This window comes from Rhamphochromis longiceps, linkage group LG16, assembly GCF_057381845.1.
Source record: "Rhamphochromis longiceps isolate RC_006_pf linkage group LG16, R_longiceps_female_GT1.1, whole genome shotgun sequence".
Taxonomy (NCBI): Eukaryota; Metazoa; Chordata; class Actinopteri; order Cichliformes; family Cichlidae; genus Rhamphochromis; species Rhamphochromis longiceps.
Window position 1 is genome coordinate 10,130,387 of NC_140572.1, and position 18,509 is coordinate 10,148,895.

An 18,509-nucleotide genomic window follows, 5' to 3' on the forward strand; every position below is an offset into this window, starting at 1 on the left:
AGATGTGGGCTGGCCCCGCCCCCTTCTACTGCCTCTGTTTCTGTGTCTCATTTCTCCACATGTGACACACAGCGGTGGAAACAGTATTCACTCAGTGTAAAAGTACTCCATTACAGCAAAGTCCTGCTTTCAAAAAAATCCGCAAACAAAAATCATCGTAAATACTTTTTGAAAACGTATTTTAAAAACAAACAATTAAAGCAGATGCCCTTTTTATGACTTTACATCACTTTTTCATTAAGAATTTCTTTCCTTGTAATTTCTTTAAAAAATTACAAAAAAAAAAACATAGTGTCATCGTGTGTTTATTATTTGTACTCATTTGCAGTTAGGTCCATGAGCATTTAAACAATGGTAAATTTTTGGGTAATTATTTTCAACAGTTTAATTTTGAAAACAGGAAATGTTGTTTTTATTGCTCTTTTATGTTATTATTATTACTGTTTTGTTATTACTGCATTCATTATAATTAATTATAATTTAATTTAATATTTCGCATTTATCTTATTGTTACAGAAGGAAAATAAATGGGCATCAAAGAAAATGATTTGATATTGTTCATGATATAATTTTACACTTTACATATTTAAAAGCAGGAAAAATCCAAACGTATCAGTCCTGTTTTGACAGCCTGTTAAATGCAGTGAGATTACTTACTTAATTCAAATTCTTGGCCAAACAGCACCAAGAATGTTTATGAAACTATTTTTCTAGTCTTTTTTTAATAGAGCAAAATCAAACTTTCATTGTAATGCATTTATTATGTTGCATGATTTTTTTCTTAGTCTCAGAAAATATATTCTAGGTAAGTTCTGTATATTATAATACATTTTATTTATTTACTTTTTACCATTGTTCATCCTTGTCCATTTTTTTCATTTTTTTATTATCTCAGTTTAGAGTTTTAAAAGTTTCTTCACAGAACTTTGCATTTCTATTAAACCAATCTGAAGAAGAAACGGTGGGTGAGACTGTGAGCACTAACAGGTTTATTCCAGCTCATTAGTCAGGTTATGCTCAAACCACAGTGATGTGAGGGCTCAGTGAGCAAATACATATAAATGCTGACACAACTTTGTATCACTTACTTTCACAAGATTTTTTTTCTTACTGTGTTCCTGTTGGCTGGGTCACTGAACGAAGAAAACTTCTGAGCTTGAGATAATAAATTTTGTATGAAAGTACAAATGACCTTTTTTCTGTATTTATATCTAGAAATCACTTTGTACACATGTTTTCAGGAAACAAGATGGAGAGGGAAAAAGCAAGGCCAAGGGAACACCTGTTATTCTAAATGGACCCATGGAAGACCAACAAAGAAGTAGTAGTAGTAGTACAAAAAGTACAGAACACTTATATTCTGATGAACTTGGGGAAATCCAGAAAGGAAATACAAGGCTTTAATTTGACATAACTCAAGAGAAAGGAGAAAAAGAGAATTCTACCCTGAAAGGATTTTACTGGACTGTGAGCAGCCCATGAAGAAGGACTTTTGTTTTGTTAGAACTAGACGATAGACTTGCAGGGAAAAGGACGCTTTTATTTTGGCAGAATTGAGGAGAAACGAAATAGAGGTACTTTTATTATGAAAGTACTTGGTTAGAAGCGCTAGTGTTGTTTCCGCTAGTGGTAAAATTGATCAAATACAACTACTCCTTATAAAAAGTATTAGCTGGATCCAGTGTAAGTTTAAAGTAGAAAGGACAGAGCGGCTCTGATAGTAACACGGTGTGCTGCACCGTGAATGCTGCTGTGAGCTTTAAACGGCTCCAAGGTGAACTTCCGTGGCGGGATCAGAGTTGATGAGAGCCGGTTTACGGGCTGTCAGGGAGCCGCTATCAGCCTAATCACAGCTGAACTGTGACCCCGGACCTCTGGACTCCGCCGCACTGAAACTTCTGTGGGTTTTCTTCTGTTTCTCTATTCGAGCCAAGATGAAGAGGAGACTCCTGCTGGTGTCCAACTCCACTTTGCACGGCAGTGGTTACCTGGAGCACTGTCAGCAGCACATCTCCAGCTTCTTTGGAAAGTAAGTTAGCGCCGCGGTTCATATATGTGGGCCAGAAAGTTGACAAAGGGGACAGGAAACAGGAAGTGGGGCCAAAGTCAAGTGACATGCAAAGACGTAAAAGAAAGATGAAAGTTTTTATTTTTTTATTCTGTCAGTTTACTGAGCAAACGTGGATTATAATTGCATTTGTATTTGATTCTTTGTAAATCCCTCTACGAGCAGGGGCGTTTGCAGAATTTTTCAGGGTGGTGGCAGAGTGGGGTGGGGGGTTGGGATGAGGGGGTTGGAAGGAAAAGGAAATCAGAATAGCTGATCAGAAATAAATATGTTGTAGAAAACCTGAACAGCAAAGAATGGGCACAGTTTTCTGGTTCATATATAAGCCTGCCCACTCATATGTATGAAATTCAAATTATGCTGCACTTTTAATCTGTTCATAAGGTTGTATTTAATGGTAAACACAACTTGTGTTTGAAAACCCATGAAACTAATAAAATGTAATTATATAGAGTACCTAATAAATATTCTTAGCTCTGTTACTCAGCATCAATGTAATACTGTAAAGTTATGGACAGAGGGCAGTGAAAATCCTTAGAATGAAATCTTTTTAAGTTTAGTGTGCAGACATTCACGACTGGCCTTGAGGTAGGACTCCTGACGGCCTGTCTGGTGTTTATCATGAATCTGTTTGTATGTATTTCAGAGACGTGAAGAGGGTGCTGTTTGTTCCTTATGCTCTCCATGATAGAGACGCCTACACTAAGTTAGCCAGAGACAAGTTTAAGACTCTTGGTAGGTTCATGTAACAGATTATTTTTGAGTCTCATACTGTACACCTGCTTGTTAGTTTCATATTTATAAAGCCTTAAGTAATTATATGCCTTTGTGTTCATGTTTAATAAAACATACATTTATTTAAGAGTTGTGTTCTATATTTTTCTCTTACTTTAATATTTGAGGGTGTGTATATATTCTATATTTTGTTTTGGAAAGCACAGTTTTCAGTGTTTCTAGGAATTTTTCTGTATATCCATCTATACATTTTTTGCCACTTATCTGGGGCCGGGTCATTGACAGTAGCAGCAAAAGCACAGAAGTCCAGCAACTGCTTGTAGCTGATGTCGGGGAACACCATGGCATTCCCAGGCCAGGCAAGAGATGTAATTAATCCAATGTATCTGGGTCTAGGACATGCCTGGAACACTTGCTCAGGAGACATTCAGGAGACATCCTAATCAGATGCCCAACTGATTAGGATGTAACTGGCTCCTTTTGGTGTGGAGTAGTGGTTCAGTCATTCTAAATTCTACCTGAATGACTGAACTCGCCACACTATCACTTAGCGAAAGCCCAGCCTTTCAAAGGAAACTCATTTCCACTGCTTGTAGCTCCAGTCTCATTCTTTTGGTCACTGCTCAGAGCTTGTGACCACAGGTGAGGGTGTGGATGTGAATCGGTTGGTAAACTGATGGCTCAGAGCAATCTACCAGTACAAAGTCCTCATCACTGGAGATACAGCCCTGTCTGTCAATCTTCCACTTCCCTATCTTGGGAACAAGTCACAGTCATACTTGAACTCATCCACTTGGGATAGCAAGTCTCTAACTCGGAGTGGGAACTCAATCCTTTTCCTTTTCAGAACCCTGGCTTCAGACGACTTGGACCCACCAATGAAGCCAACAGGATCACATCAACTGCGGAAAGCAGAGAGCACCAAAGTAGAAGGCCTCTGTCTCTTTGAGCAAACAAGTAGATGGGCTCAATTTGCCTTTTTGAGCTGTGCCTGTCTGGACCACATGTGCTAAGGCCCAGCAATCAGATGCTCTACCTCCCTTCCAGGTCATGCTGCAGGGTGTGGTCCCGGTAACCCTGTCCAACAAGAGACCCTACCTGGGGCAAGTCCATAGGACATCATAGCCGATGGAATCACCGAGACACACAGACCGCTCCTCCGTAGTATAGTAATAATTTATGGGTGATTCACACGTTTAAGGTGTTATGCTTTATGGTATTTTGAAATGAATTTTCCCCTGTATTTTCTGTGCAGTTTCTCCTATATATTCTAGTGTATTCTGTGTATTTCCTTGTGTTTTCTGTGCATCGTGTTGATGTAAGTCAGTGTATTTGGTCTATCTTGAGCCACAGTCCAGGGGCGATCGTGGCTCAAGAGTTGGGTGTTCGTCTTGTAATTGGAAGGTTGCCGGTTTGAGCCCCGGCTCGGACAGTCTTGGTCGTTGTGTCCTTGGGCAAGACACTTCACCTACCGCCTACTGGTGATGGCCAGAGGGGCCGATGGAGCGATATGGCAGCCTCGCTTCTGTCAGTCTGACCCAGGGCAGCTGTGGCTACACCTGTAGCTGCCTCCACCAGTGTGTGAATGTGAGAGTGAATGAATAGTGGTATTGTAAAGTGCTTTGAGGGTCCCGAAAAGCGCTATATAAATGCAATCCATTATTATTTATGTGCATTTTGGTGTTTTCTCCATTTTTTCTGCATTCTTTCAGTATTTGTTTTTGTTTTCGATTTCAGTGCATACGATAGTTTACAGGACATGCTTTGCTAGATGTAATTCAGTCAAATCCTACATGTCATAAGAGCATTTGTCTTCTGCAGGTTATGAGGTGGACAGCATCCACGAGGCCTCAGACCCTGTAGATGCTGTCCGGAAGGCCGAGGGCATTTTTATAGGTGAGGAACATCTGAGGAAAGCAACAGCTCTTGGAATTTCTTCAGGGATTTCACACTTTTTCTCTTTCTCTTATTCTACATTACCATCTAACCTTTACTTTACCCAATCTGCAGTATGGAGATGCTAAAAGAGGCTTTTGTTTGTAGGTGGAGGCAACACTTTCCGGCTGCTGAAGAGTCTTTATGACAACAAGGTGGTGATGGAGATCAGGAAGAGAGTGATGGAGGTATATTTAATCCAAAAATATTTACTGGAACAAAACAAGACAGCAAACAAACAAAATACTTTATAATTGCAAAATGTAACATTTTTACAAATGGTTATATATATAGATTGATAGATGTTGTTTTTTATTAAAAACATTCCATTTCAATATAATTTTGTGTATGTTTTATAAAAACATATACTATTGTCTTATGAAGGTTTTAAATAAATTTAATAGATTTGGGGGAGTTATGTACGCATTTTATATGAATATGCACATAAACAACAGACCAAATCGATTAGATTCTTTAAAAAATAATTGCAGAAAAATTCTGTCTTGATTATTAAAAAGAAATTAAACCAATGATTCCTGTGTGCTCTTAGTTAAGTAGTATGACTACTTCTTGTCTCCCTTTTCTTTACTCCCACATTCTTTAAATCCTTGCCCAGGATGGTGTCCCCTACATGGGCTCCAGTGCAGGCACTAATGTGGCCACCATCAGCATCAGTACCACTAACGACATGCCCATTGTTTTCCCTCCGTCCTTCTCTGCCATTGGCCTCGTCCCCTTCAACATCAACCCGCACTACCTGGACGCCGACCGCACCAGCCGCCACATGGGGGTGAGTCGCACAGCCTGAGGTTCTGTTTGCTGTGAGGAGGCCGTTAGGCCAGGTTAGTCTAGACTTTGTCTCTGCAAATAATCAGTTTTATAATCAGAGTTACTGATTGTCAGAGCTGGAAATAACTATATATTTTATAACAAGTAGAGCTTTGGATGCTTGTTTTTGAGGATTTCTATTTTCTGTTGCTTTACACTGCTACTAGATGAAGCTGAAATTCTTGCTGCAGACACTCCAGCCACAGTCCACTGCAAAGCCTTCACTAATATACAGATAAATGAAACTGATCAGAGATACTGGGAGTATTACAACTACTCAAAATTCCGAACTGCTACGAGCCCGAGGTTAAAAATCATCAGTGAAAAACGATGTAGGAGTCTTTGTTTTGCTAGCTGGTTGACAGATATAAGAAAATGATTACTGCACTGAGCTGTCGCTTGTATGCCGTATCAGTGTTATAAGTAACACTCTAACATTGCTTTATGGCTGCCCTCTGCTCAGAGATAAGCAGATATGTTTGGAAGCGACAAAGCAACAACATGTTTGCACTATGAGTAATATGTAAATAAAATAATTAAGCTGTTGAAACAGCTCCAACAGTGAAACGGTGGAAGTGCCATGGAGGTTTTTCGCTCGGCTTTAAAAGGATGTCGCCTTACACTGAGTGAATTTGGACCTCAGTAAATCTGCAGTAGTAGATCAACTGCTCGTCCACTTTGAAAGGAGACAATTAAGGTGGTACAGGAATCTGATTAGGATGCCTCCAAGATGACGTATAACAAACATGTCCTACCAGGAAGAGCCAAGGGCAAACACAGGACACACTGGAGAGATTATATCTCTCGACTTCGGAACACCTCCGTGTCTCCCTGGGACGAGGTGGATGAGGTGGGTGAGTAGAGGGAGCTTTGGGCTTCTCTGCTGAGACCTTAGCCCCTCTGACCTGGACCGTAGAAGATGAATGGATATATCTGCTCTTTATTACTTAATAACTTCATGCCACAGAATGATAGTTAGGAGAAAGACGATAACACCAGTGGGAATCTTTTTAATAAATGATTATGCACTACCTGCATTTTGTGGTCATATTAAGTATCTCTGCAGAAACGAATGGAGACACAGTAGGAAATAACCAAGACTGGACTCCAGCCTAAACTGGATGCATTCTAGACCTTAAGGGTTTATAAACAATCTGCATGAAGGGACAGATGATTTGCAGAAGGTTTGACTGACATGAGTTCCAGCTAACACGTGATAAAACAGCCTGAGGAAATTATGCAACACTCAGAGCTGTAAAACTGCAACAGCTGACAAAAAAGCTGCAGTGTCAGCAAAGCGATTTAGGGTAGCTCTGACCAATGTGATGACATGCAATGTTTAGTTTGAGGGTTGTGAAACACTGAATTCATAGAGCCAGGCCATGGGGTAGCAGTTGCACTACCTACAGGGCGTGGCAGCAAGCATCTGGTGTCCAGCTTAAGGGAGAACACGAACTATTATTCTTAAATGGTTTAAAAAACGTTCCTGAGGTGTAAATTTCGTTCATGGAAGGGTGGTTTTCATCATTTCTTGTTCAGATGGTAAAAGTGTCAGAAAACAGGAAAGGTTTGCTCAGTGCAAGCTGTCAGAGGGTAAGGTGAAGTCTGGAGTATGAGTTTTGTTATTGCATACATTTCATAGTGAAATGATTCTGATGCTGTAATGATATAGAAGAAGAAGAAAACCAAAACAAAACAAAATCCAAATCCTGACACTAGAAAAGAACTGAAGAATAATTGCATTTTGTGCTGGAAAAATGATTTACATTGACAAGCAGTTGTTAGCATTTGTTAACAAACAGCTGTGAGAAGAATCACAAAGGAAAAACAATCACTTCATAAAAATATTTGCGTCGATAAAGCACAAATTTATTTTCTGAAAGATATATTGCTGTGTCCACCGACCCCTGGTGGTCACTCTTGGTGATTGCAACAGTGACAAATGTTAATAAACCTAGATTTGTATCTTTAAATATTTTAGTTTTTATTTATGTTTATAATTTATTTTAATATCATCACACATTTGGGAGCAGTATTTAGCTGAACAGACATGAGCAACTGTGGTTTAGGAGGTACACTGGGTCATCTGTTTGGAAGGTCAGCGGTTCAATTCCCAGCTCCTCTAGTCGTCCATGTAAGATACTAAACCCCGAGTTTCCCCTTTGGTTTGGGTTTTCTTCTGTCATTGTAATGTGGTCACAGCAGCAGGTATTCAGCAAAACAGGAATGCTGTTATTAAAATACACTTGCTGAATTAACTGAGGACAGTTTGTCACCAATGAGCAGTTGTCCTTATTTCTTGTTAAAAAGAAGAGTGAATGACGAGGTTATTTTGAACATTTTGTCACATCAATAGTTATATTTCAGCTGTGGTTTCAGCCTCCACTGTTTCCACTGTGCTTACAATCTTGAATCTTGTTTTCATGTAGGAAACCAGAGAGCAGAGGATCATCCAGTACCACGAAGAACCCGATACTCCGTGTGTCCTGGTAAGTGAGGGGAAGCAGACCTGCATACATGTAATAGTGCTTAAATCTTTCATGCCGAGAAGATGAAGCGGCTTCATTAGAAAATTACCGTCTTTTTTGTTTGTTGTCAGGGTCTGAGGGAGGGCTCCCTGCTGCTAGTGGAGGGAAACAAAGCGACACTGCTGGGAACCACTAAGGCCAGACTGTTCACCAGGTAACACACTAAGTTTTCATGACTTGAGATGACATCACACTGACTTATCCAATCTCCTTTCTAATCGACTGTAGCCTTTATTAGCCTTACACTAAAACAAAATTAGTTTAATGTTAACATGTTCTTAACTAAATCTAAACAGCATCCCAGCAATGCGGCTGTGTAACCAGGGTGTGTACATCATCAGTAGAACAAACACACAATTTGAGAACGCGAAACAAGTTGAGTTATTCCAGTGACCAGAAAATATCAGCAGGATTTTTATAAATGCTTTCTTTTTGTGTATAATTATGTGTTTCAGGAAAAAGCCCACAGTGGAGTATGAGCCAGGCAGTGACTTTAGCTTCCTGCTAACTGATGCACAATGATCGGTCAAATGGAAGCAAGACGAGGAGCACAAAGTTTTCAATGTTTCTGGTTGGAACAGAATAAAGATTTTAAGGAAACATCTAATGTGTCTCTCCAGTAAAGTTAATCTAGTTTTTTTTTTTTTAGCAACTTGTGCAAAAACCTGAATAAATTAAAACAAAAATTGACCATTAAGTCTGTAAAGTACAAATTCCTTCCAATTTACACATGGTGATGTGATTTAAATGCAATATTCGTATATACATTTGTAAAAGGCTGCCTGGTTTAAAAAGAAGAGATCACCACAAAACACTGAACAGATGTGAACAAATCAGTTTATTTTAGTTTAAAGGTAAAATCATCTCTTTATGAAATCATTGTTTTATTCTCTATGTGAAAGAATACATACATCAAAAATAGTCAATATTTTCTTAGGGCAGAAAGAAACACGGAGCAATATTAAATACAAATGACTGGCTGCAAATCACTCGTATCTGCCAGGAGGCTTTGTTTTTTTTTTATTATTCCTCCATATTTAACACAAACTCCTCTACTCACCAAAGGCTTTTGCATCATCGCTCAGGACAACGGTGCTGACAATAAGGTCATATCAAAGATGTTAGGACAGAAATAAATGTTTTAGCGATTTGCAGCTTTTCTGAGTAATTTGAAATGACTGATACTGAAATGAACAGATTTCTGTCCAACTGACTCCTGGCAAAGAGAAACATGCTGTTTTGGTCTAATTTACACACAATCAACCTTAGAAAACCTTTATAGAAAAAATTAACAGTGCAGTGAAGCCGCTCAGTTTATCTCCCGCATGAGAGCACTGACCTAAGATCAATCCTCATACCAAAATCACTCATTTGTTAAGAAGTGCCGTCCGACACAAACACACAACTCTTTGCTCAAGTAGGACAAGTTGGTTCAAAGTATTGGTTAAGATGCCACTGAAAGAAAACAATGTATAATGTGCTTATTAAAGTCTTCCTGTTATTTTATGATGAATGTTACCTGCATTATTATATTTGTAAACCTATAATCAGCTATAAACATTAATTTATAATGCGAACCCAATATGGGTAAATAGCAAAGTATTTTTTTCTTTTTTTTTTTCCTTAAGTATTAGAGCAATCATATACTCAAAACACAAAGTAGAAACCTGCGTTTGTTTTAACTTGTTCCCAGCAAAGCTGCCAGTCTGAAATCTGAATGTAAATAAGTAGAAATCCAAAAGGCCTCAGTGCAGGAAAAACTGTCACAACCAATTCAGTGAAAAGGACTACAAGTCTTTTTAAAAAGAAGTTTGTGATTTAAAACTACACAATAAAACTCTATGCTTGTTGCTGTGTGAGCTGAACGGGCCTCAACTAGTGATTACAATGAAACATGAACCAATCACATGCTTGCAAATACACAATCCAATCGATCATGTCAACACACACTGGTCAACACTCAAGTCGCAGCTCACTAACACTAAAACAGCCCGTACTTTGCCAGGTTAGAATTACTAATAGTCTGTTAAGCTCCACCCCCATAGTTACTATTGCTGTTGCTCTAGCCACTGACTGAAGGTATTTACACATGTTGACAAATCTTAAACATTAAAATGTGTAATGTCTTAAATACTTTAATACTTTCATCAATTGGTCAGGTTAAAAATAAAAATAAAAATCCAAAAAAAATGTTTTTAAGTTTATCTATTCACTTGAAAAATAACTGAAATTGTTCATTTAATAATACTTGTTAGGATCTAGAATGCATTTAATGTATGGCAAATATAGACCGGTTTCCATACAGCCTGAAACATTTTCTCAGCCAGTTACAGCTCTTTGCTTGCAGAGACACAACATAAGATCAGCTTCAACATAATGATGCGAGATATGAGGCTTCTGTGGACTGACTAATCAGACAGAACTTAAAATGATTTTCAACCATTTTCTGCACAAACAAAATTACATTTGGCCAAACATTTTCTTGATTGTGTTGAAAAAAGTTGGACAAACTTCTAAAACTCTAATTAATGTTGTGTACAAAATACAAAGGAAACAACCACCAACATCCCAAAGCAAACTCATACAAGAGAAATGCAGATCAGCTACCCCACACACAAAGCAGGAAGAGAAAAAACAAGCGTACATAAGGGCAAATATATTATTGTGAGCTTCCCATCATCCCATGCTACAGCAGATAAACCAGTTTTACCGAAACATCTAAAAAGACCTGAATGCAGCTAACTAGCTGCTTCAGTTACCGTATTGCTTTGTTTTTGTTTGTTTTTACATTGCTGGTTGATCAAAATTAATCACGTCACTAAAACAAAAAGAAAAAAAACATTTACTAAATTACAAGTGGAACCCGACTGATAAAAATTCAATATATCGGCCGATACTCTCACATATGAAACAAACACTTGTTTTGCGTAGTAATAATTTGAGTCCATACTAAGATAATATGGCACATCACTGTGACATATGTGTTATTTGTTTATGCTCTGCTTGGATCAGTTGGCTATTGTGTTTGTGGTGTTTTACGCTTCTTGTGTCTCAGCTGGGATAATGTGTTTTTATAGCGCACCTTTGCTGATTTAAACTCCACTGATTCAGTCTGTGGTATTCTATAATACAATACAATAATAATCACTGGCTGTATTAATAATTAACTGCTCTTAGAAACTCTAAAACAATGACTTAAGTGTAGCATAACAACAAGGCTGTTTATCTCATTGCTGAATTTGTGTTTGGATGGAAAATGTGAAAATTAAGGTGGTTTATGCTTCTTATAACTTCTGGAAAACTGTAATTTTGATTTCAACTGCCTGCTGGAACAAAACCATTAAGTTTCTCGATTTGTTAAAGGAATAGCTCAACGGTTTAGGACATGTTCAGAATGACAACAGGCTTGTGTTTGAATATTAAATATGAAACTGCAGTGGATTAGCTTGGCTAGGGAACAGCTAGCGTGGTCCTGTGAAGAGGTAACAAGATCTGCCTGGCAGCTTTAATGTTCACTAATATGCTCTAGCTTGTTTAATTTTTAATGCTTGAATTGTAAATATGAAATTCTGCATTTTTCAAATGTTGAATACAATACAAGAGATCGACTTGCTAGCTCTCACAGCTAGTTTGTAAAAGCATTTTGACACATTTTATCAATAATGATTTTAGGGAACAAAAAACATTTATTAAATGTTTATATAATACTTAGAGTTGTGATTTTTAATATCATTAATGTGAAAAGATGAGGTGAATTTTCTTTGTTCCCAGTCCCATGTTAAGGTAAGCTAATCAAGCTGTAGCTTTATATTTTTAAAGCAGGCAATCTGATCATGCAACTCTCACAAATTAAACAAATGTATGTGTGAACTCACAAAACATCTGCAGTTCGTAACATCAGCGTCGTTCAGCCATCACGCACACATTGTGATGCAGCTTCTCAGGAAACGTCGAACTGCTCCTTTAACACTAAACTTTGTGGATTTTGTTTGATCAATGTTTTCCAGATTCTCTTTTGGCACAAATACATGTTGACTTTTTAAAAAATAAAAATAAAAATAAAAATAAAACCAGCACATTAAATCTTAAATCATATCATTATCTGCCATCCAACAGTCAATACAGTGAAATGCTCTCAGAGGCCTTTTTACCCTGATTTCTTCCCACCCCCTACTGATTTGCCATCAGTCCCTCACAGTTTGACATCTAGGCATCAGTGTTTCCGTTCTCCTCCGGCTGCAGCTGCTCCTTTTCAATGCAGTCCTCCTGTGGGGGGCGGACTCTCTTAAAGAAACCCAACTGCACAGGAGAAGAAGAAGAAAAGAGGGCACAAGAGTCGGTTATATTTGGTAGTGAAAGTGGTGTTTCAGCCATTAATCTGACACAGAAGAGCAACGTCTGAACACACGTCTCAGTGTAAAACTACAGAAGCTTAGGAAAAAGGAAAAAAGCAGCACAAGAACAGTGACAATGGACATGTTTACTACCTTGTACATGATGAAGATAAGCAGCGCCAGCAGCAGCAGTCCTGCCAGCACAGCCAGAGCCACCACCCAGCCTGGCACTGGTGGAGGAGGCTCAGCCACCCAAACCACTGATACACTCACCTGAAACGAGACAAAACCAAAAACATACTTACTTCGTCCTGATCAGCTTAAAGTCATTATGCTGTTATAAAATGACCAATCTAACTCTTTAAAATATGCACTGTCCTTCCATCTGTGTTCCTTTAAGGCTGTTATAATAAATTCCTCAAGACTGGTATCAACTTGTTCCAACGCTTCATTAAGTCTACGGTCCATAATCTTTACGAAGAGTCGGGAGTCTAAATGCCAGCGAGTGCTTCCGAACACGCTGTGGACCTGCACTAACATGTTTTATCAGTGATTTAGAGACTGCTGTGTTATAGCAAAACACTGAAGAATGTGTTTTCTCTGACTGATTTAAAATCTAATATTAAGGGACTCCTACTGTTTATATGATTACATTTCATGTAGTTTATGTGAAAATATGAGCTCATTCAGAAATCAAGATTTTTTCTTTTGTTTTTTGTTTTTCTGCAGACAGGAACTGGTTTGTGTAACAACAAGGTGAGAGAGCTTATTTTTCATCTCCTTGCTGATAACGAGTCTACTGTCATGAGTCTGACTTCCTGCACTGAGAGGTTTTGTATGCTTGTTTATCTTTCTGTGAACTTCAGAAGAAAACCATAACTTTAAAGTCACTAGTTTGCTACGTATTTCATTCATGAAACCTCCGTATATGTGCACACGCATTTTGTGTTGACTTTCTGTTTGTAGATAATTCTGTGTCTTCCATGCAGTGCTGATCATTTCTGTTTGTGTGTCTTACTGTGGTGCTATTGGATGGTAGCTCCATCTCCAGGTTCTTGTAGGGCATCTCGATCACACTGAAGCTAGCCGTTGATTGTATCACATAGGAACGATTCTGATTCTCAGGCTGAAAGGAGGGAAAAAAGTCACATGTCTGACAAATGAAGTCCAAAATGCTGAGGATAAATCACGACCTGGAGAATGGATATTACCTAACAACAGACATGTGTTCTTCAGCTATTAGAGAAATTAGGACAGAGGTTTAAAAATGTGACAGTCTGGGCAACACTGTTCTGGTTATTTGTTTACATTTTGGCAAAAAGTCCAGATTATGAATGTTGGATTAGCTACTAGCAACCACTGCATGTAATGCACCCATAGATGCACAGGCAGCCATCACTGGGTTAGTGCAACAGTGAAACTTTATAAAGACCAGCTTTTGTTTCTAAGACGTTGCACACATGTTCTGTTGTGTGATTAGATTCCATTTATTTGCATAGCACCAAATTGCAACAACAGTTGCTTTGAGGTGCTCTATATTGTAAGGTAAAGACACTACAATAATATGATGGAGACACACAGCAAACCCAAACCAGTGCATGTTGTGTTGTGTTAATCAGGAAAGGAAACAGAAAGAAAAGAGCATGCATTTATAATTTAAGAGAACACAGACACAGAGCTGGTTGCTGTGTTCAGTAACATTGCTCTGCCCTAACATAGGTGCTTTTATTTGATTACCCTGAGGAAGTTGTTGACATCCAGTCTGGAGTAGATGAAGAGGATGGCGTTCTTCCTCCTTTCTAGACGACCGACCTGACATTTCAGTGTCAGACACTTAGCTGTGTGGCAGTCCTACACACACACACACACACACACACACACACACACACACACACACACACACACACACACAGAGAAACGTTTACATGTAGAGAAGCACAGCAGGAGTCAAATGAATGCTTTTCTTTAGGAACGCAATTTGATTGGGAGATGTCATCTAAAGCTGCTGGGATGCATCAGCTGTTCTTAGCACGATCAGGCATGAGTCAAGGTGTAATTTCATGTCATACAAATGGGTTATTCAAAGCATATGTGCTTGTGTAGATTTACCAGTGTCTGCAGGTCATTCTCTGCATTTCTGGACTCCAGATCTCTCCTCTGGCGGACGCTGTTTTGATTCCGTCCCTCCGACTCTCGTCCTCCAGGCGTAACAGTGCTGGTGTTCTTTGAAGTGCTCACTGGGTTCTGAAAGACACAGACACACAAAGAAAGGCTTATTTGTTGGAAACATGTAAGAGAAGGAGCACTGCCACAGCAGCACATTATTAATTGGAACAGCAGAAATACTTCTTATTGGTGTTTAAAGCTACTTCGTCTAATTACAAACTGAAGAATTCAACAAAAACTTTCACCACTAGAGGGCAGCTTTTTATCAGCTGGTGTTGACATGTTTGTTGGTCTGCGCTGCTGTTTGACTTTGAACATTTGATTTAGCTACCCCATTTCCTCAAGAGGCTTTGCCTTTTTCTCTCGCCACCACTGTAAGCAGGTGTGTCCTGTGATGATGTGGCCGCTTAACTGAAGGTTAAACTGACTCAGCATGTTTTGGTACAAAGTGGTATAAAGTACAGCCTGGCAATAGTTTAATGTCAGCTGATCTCTTTAAGATAATCCATGGTTGTGATAGTCATATTTTTAAGCACAAATTTAGAAGAAGTACCTTTAAGATCACAATTGACAAAACTGTGGAAAGAAGCTGTATGTTGTGAACTGTTTGAGTATTGGTGTGCATTTGTGTTGTTTCTGTATTTGTGTGCCTTACAGAGACATTGAGTGGGTTTATCTGTATGTCAGTGGTACAGTTGATGGGTCCCTCTGTGTCGTAGCTGGTGATGTAGAGCAGAGAGCTGTTTCTAAACTGGTACGGCCACTTGACCTCCAGCGCTGCCTTACTGAACGTACTGGGACCGTTGTTCAGGAGCTGTGAAAGGGGAATGCAAGTTTTATTCTCAGTCCAAAGAAATAAAAATACAGAAGAAATATTTTCAATAACCACTGGCATTAAATCTGTGACTGTGAAGCTCTAATAAATCATTTCAAAAAACAAAAAGCAGTTGAACTATACAATAATACCAAAAGGGTGGGAGACCAAGAAATACAGTCTCATATAGCATAATTCATTGTGAAATCATGAGGTCAGCTTGACCTACATTACATTATGCTTGCTGCTAATAATAATAATAATAATAATAATAATAATAATAATAATAATAATAATATTATCATCTTGTGCAGTCTTAGTTAAATCAGTGAGATAAAAAAACAGAATCACCCGTCTCTCCCGCATGTTCGTGCACGTGTGTCTGTACCTCGTAGACGTGTACTATTTGTGGTCCGATGTCGTCACCGAATACAGGAGGGTCTCTCGGTTTCCAGTTGGCGATAGGAATAAACACCTGACCAGGAGATGAAGACCTGGAAACACATTTTAAGGAACAATGTGAAGCTGGAATCATAAAAACTTGTTTTTAAAGCAAGTTTCAAAGTCAGAGATATACCAGTTAAACGAGGGTGTAGTCAACACTTTTGTTTTTATAGTTGTACAAATTCTGTAGCTTTTAAAGCCTCATCCCTTTTTAAAGATGAGGCAACAAGCTTATCAATTATTATTATTATTTAAATACACTATTGGGAAAATCATATAAATTACAGCCTCTTCTTTTGAAGCTTCTTAAGCAGAAAGAGAAACACCTTCAGGAGCAGCAGTGTGTGTTTCTGTGCGTTTTACCCTCTGATGGAGACTTTAGCGAGTACAGCCAGTTTGATGACGCTGGTGACTTTGGGACTAGTGTTGTCAAACTGGTTAGAGCTGAAAAATCAACAACAAACAGTCACATTCACATGACCAAAAACAAACAAACAAACAAACAAACAAAATCCCTAACCCCTAAATGTGTTAAAATAAACAACATCAGAATACAATGATCTAACCTTATTAAGATAACCTAACCTCGCACACGTCTCTGGACTGTAGATGGAAGCCAGAGTCACCTGAGAGAACCCACACAGACACGGGAGAAGACGTAGAGGCTGGATTTGAACCCAGGACCTTTTTGCTGCGAGGCCATCGTACTAACCACTGTGCCAGGTTTAGTTACATCAGTAATTCAAACTGCGCACAGGTCTGAATGCAATGAATGGTTGTCTGTCTTTATGATTCAGCCCTGCGGCAGACTGACAAATTGTCCAGGGGGAACCGTGCCTCTCGTCCTAGGACAGCTATGATAGGCTCTGCCAGAACCCTATCTTATGCGCAGCAACTCAGTCCTGGAGTCTGTTACATTTCTAATGTAAGGATCCTAAATTGGATAAGCTGAAGAAAATGAATGAATGGCTGGAGAAATATTACAACTTATTGATTACTCTATTCTTATTTGTAAAGCATCTAAAAGACATTTCAAAGAAGATATATGTCATAAAAAAGGCAAATAAAGATAAAGATAAAATAAAATGAAAGCCACTATTGAATAATAAGTCCAGTGAATGATGGTAATAAATACTAAAAAAAGTAAAATCCTGATTAAAAGTTCGAACCTGATGCTAAAGTGCTAAATTCTACATTTGTGCTTATCGTGAACAAAATGCTGTCAGTGCCATACTGCAAATCAAAGACATCACAACACTCAACTGCAACTAACTGACTGAAAATCTGTTGCTCCAACCTGACAAATAAATACAGTAATCACCAACAAAGTTGCTAAAATGTAGAGCTCATGAAAGAAATCAAAAATAAATCAGGAATAAGTCAAATGTAACGGATAATAATAAAGATAACTACCTTAAAAAGTTTAAGAATATGAGAAAAGGTTAAAACATAGTTAATCTGTACATGTCAAAGGTGATGACAAAAAGAGAGAAACGGCCTTCAGAAATCTCCTGGCACACATTTAAGGAGCAGTGAAACTGCTGTGCAGTACGAGTGTGTCGATGAGCTGAAGAGGAGGCGAACCAAAGACTGCTGAAAACCCTTCATTAACATACTTCTCTCTCTCTCTCTGCCACAGAAGTACAAAAACACTAACACAGAAGAATGTGAAGACGGAGCTGCTTCCTTCAGAGTTTCAGGGCTTTTGTCATTCAGATGAGCGAGACGAGGAAAACAGCTCTGCTTTAATGAATTAAGTGGGCTTAACACTCAGTCTGATTGCAGTTAGCTTCTATCACGCTAAACCTTCTGAGGTGTGTTGATGCTACTGTACCCTGATTTTCTTTTGTGTCCTTGGAATAACAGCAGAGTCCTTATCATTTCACACTGGATACAGGATGTACTGAAATCCTTCATTTTAAACACTTCTTGAGACTACCATTAATTCCTCATAATGACAAAATGAAAACTTTATTTATATTTTAGCCTTGATTTTAGTCTTTGTGTAACTTTTGCCTCTCTATACACCAGTGTTTGTGTGCTAATATGAAAAAGAAAACAAAAACTGAAGTGCTGTCAGTAGGTGGCACTATGCGGCACTCATTACAATTACCCAGAATTACCTACTGTTGATATTTCAGGCCTTCGAAGTAAGTTCGACTCAATTTTGACCAAGGCCAGAGAGTCCATCATAGTGATTGTGTACAACAATTTTTAAACAACAGATCTGTTTAGAATGTATAAACAGCCCATTTGACTAATAACCAATGTTCCCTCTAAGCTGCGCAATTGCGCACTGCTGGCACACTCTCTGCACACAGAAAATCTGTGCTGCGCACAAAAAAAAAAATCTACCTGAATTGAAATTAAAATTAAAACTTTAACAATTCTGTTTTGCAGTGTGAGTCAGTAAGTCGCTGGCTGCTCCCGTATGGGATTAGAACGATGCCACCTTATCCCATAGTCCAGCCAATGATGCGATTCACATTCGTATATACGCAGCTAATCAACGTCGTTGACAGACTATGACAGCGTCCTTATATGCCGACACCGGTGTTTTAGCTAGCAAAGCGGCGTGGATGATGTGGAGTGAAGCCACGTTAATGACAACGTGTACAACCATTGGAGGTGTGAGCAGGACAGACGGAACAATTGAC

General features: G+C 38.7%; 2 protein-coding genes across 2 annotated transcripts in view; one reads left to right on the forward strand and one right to left on the reverse strand.

Annotated features, from left to right (window-relative positions):
• Positions 1-1,600: 1,600 nt before the first annotated feature.
• Positions 1,601-9,141, forward strand: LOC146650636 (alpha-aspartyl dipeptidase). Its single transcript, XM_085384328.1, has 8 exons — positions 1,601-2,029; positions 2,715-2,803; positions 4,625-4,699; positions 4,847-4,926; positions 5,355-5,528; positions 7,996-8,055; positions 8,166-8,248; positions 8,550-9,141. Exons 1-8 carry the CDS (start codon positions 1,935-1,937, stop codon positions 8,614-8,616), a joined length of 723 nt encoding a protein of 240 aa, XP_085240454.1. The 5' UTR covers positions 1,601-1,934; the 3' UTR covers positions 8,617-9,141.
• The window catches only part of itgav (integrin, alpha V), a 47,267-nt gene continuing 37,675 nt past the window's right edge, over positions 8,918-18,509 (reverse strand). Inside the window, exons 25-32 of the mRNA XM_085384327.1 lie at positions 16,216-16,296; positions 15,797-15,902; positions 15,250-15,408; positions 14,538-14,672; positions 14,166-14,279; positions 13,447-13,554; positions 12,582-12,701; positions 8,918-12,393 (exon numbers count right to left, since the gene is read on the reverse strand). Of these exons, the coding sequence (XP_085240453.1) occupies positions 12,301-12,393; positions 12,582-12,701; positions 13,447-13,554; positions 14,166-14,279; positions 14,538-14,672; positions 15,250-15,408; positions 15,797-15,902; positions 16,216-16,296 (916 nt within the window). The 3' untranslated portion in view covers positions 8,918-12,300. The remainder of the gene's footprint in view (positions 12,394-12,581; positions 12,702-13,446; positions 13,555-14,165; positions 14,280-14,537; positions 14,673-15,249; positions 15,409-15,796; positions 15,903-16,215; positions 16,297-18,509) is intronic.